Source organism: Peromyscus eremicus, chromosome 2, assembly GCF_949786415.1.
Source record: "Peromyscus eremicus chromosome 2, PerEre_H2_v1, whole genome shotgun sequence".
NCBI lineage: Eukaryota > Metazoa > Chordata > Mammalia > Rodentia > Cricetidae > Peromyscus > Peromyscus eremicus.
The window spans coordinates 156,163,019-156,164,861 of record NC_081417.1 but is presented as its reverse complement, the minus strand read 5'-3'; the positions used below and the strand labels follow the sequence as shown (position 1 = coordinate 156,164,861).

Below are 1,843 nucleotides of genomic sequence, written 5' to 3'. Positions count from 1 at the left end.
TGTTCTGCCTACATGCATGCCTGCAGGCCAGAAGAGGGCACCAGATCTCATTACAGATGGTTGTGAGCCACCATGTGGTTGCTGGGAATTGAACTCAGGACCTCTGGAAGAACAACCAGTGCTCTTAACCTCTGAGCCACCTCTCCAGCCCCCCGACAGGCAGATTTCTGTGAGGTCGAGGCCTGTCTGTTTTACAGAGTGAGTTCCAGGACAGCCAGGTCTATGTAGAGAGACCCCCATCTCAAAAACAAAACAAACAAAAAGCCCCCAACAAACAAACTAAAAAAGACAAGAGACTGATAGACACACGAGGAGACAAATCCTTTTCAAAGCAAGAAATATGCTGTGTTTATTACACTGTGAAAAGTCTGTGCTCAAAGGCAAGAAACAGTCTTGTAGAAAACAACCAAATAAATAAATAAAAATAAATAAATAAATAGAATCACTTCAAAAGGGGGTCCCAGAGTTGGGGGAAAGAGCCCCAGGTGGAGTCAGAAGCAGGCGTCTGCAGCTGGGAGGTCTCCTAATACCGCTTCAGCACTACAAGGAGAAGAGATGGGGTACTGTCAGACAGGTGAAACAGGCAGGAGCTGAGCTGAGCTCACCACACACCACCGCCACCTGCAGTCCCCAGAGAACGTTGAAGTTTACGGCTCTCGAAAAAGCTATCTCCCTGGGCCTCAGGTTCTACTGTAAAGTGGGTTGATTGTACCCTTTGCCTTTGACAAGTCAGTTTGGAGAAAACGGAGGGGACATGGTCAGAACTCTTCCTGCCCTATGAAGGGGGGGCATTCAACAGGCGGTCTGCACCCTGAGGAGCGTTTGGCCCCTCTGATGGAAGGTAGGTGGTGACCTGTGAGGATGTAATGAAGCATCCAGGTGACATTTCCTGACAGGTTGCCTTGGTCCTGAAGACTGTCAGTCAGCAAGGTGGAGGGCTGCACATGTACCTCAGATAGCAAACCTAGGGGCCTCTAATGGTGGCATGCATGGGGGGGGGGGTGCAGCTTGCAGGGAAGTGGCAAGGTAGGAGCTCACCATTGCAACCCAGTCGACTGACAGAGCCGATCCGGTCTATCCTGTGCCCAAAGCAGCTCGAAGTATGCATCTTCTTGGAGTTGCGAATTCTCTGCAAGATCTGGAAGGTGCTGTCTTGAGAGCCAAGGGTGCTTTTGAGAGATGCTTTTGTGGTATCTTGGTCCTTCAGGAGCTGCCCCTGAGGCACCTCCTCTGCCTTTTCCCTCAGCAGATCCAACAGCGCCTGTGATGAGATGGGGAACCCAGGCCTCAGGCACACACACCTGGCTCTCCCACTCCTCCATGGTGCCCATTGGTTAAGGGTCCTGGTACCCAATATTGCTGCTTCTCGAGTCTTACAAGGCTAGTTCCCAAAGGACATGAGGGCTTTTTTTCATTACTCTTGCCCACACCCCCCAAGCAGACCCTATCTGTCTGTGCAGACCCTCAGAGCTCACCTGCATCTTGACTTGTTCCGGAGACTGGCTAGGACTGCTCAGAGGGTGGGAGTGACCTCCCAGCAGTGACAGAGACAGGAAAAGCAGAAACAGAATCATCTGGGACAGCACCTTCTGGAGATCCATGCCGCAGTCGTGATGGGCCAGGCTGCTGCAATGCCTTGTTCGTTCTCTCTCTCTCTCTCTCTCTCTCTCTCTCTCTCTCTCTCTCTCTCTCTCTCTCTCTGGTCCCACCTCCTCAAGCAGCTGGCTTCTTCAGCCACGGAGCCTCGGCTTTTTATCCTGGGGCTGAGTGTCCGGCCAGCCCTCTTATGGAGTGGGGGTGGGGTTATCTCTGATTTATCAGTCACATTCCTGCTTGCTGAGCT

The 1,843-nt window shown here is 52.0% G+C and overlaps 1 protein-coding gene across 1 annotated transcript; it reads right to left on the bottom strand.

Annotated features, from left to right (window-relative positions):
• Positions 1 to 523: 523 nt before the first annotated feature.
• Positions 524 to 1,601, bottom strand: Nppb (natriuretic peptide B). The gene is made up of 3 exons (XM_059255922.1): positions 1,476 to 1,601; positions 1,039 to 1,261; positions 524 to 540 (listed from the first exon to the last, which is right to left on the bottom strand). The coding sequence occupies exons 1-3, from the start codon at positions 1,599 to 1,601 to the stop codon at positions 524 to 526; spliced, it is 366 nt and encodes a 121-aa protein (XP_059111905.1).
• Positions 1,602 to 1,843: the final 242 nt, after the last annotated feature.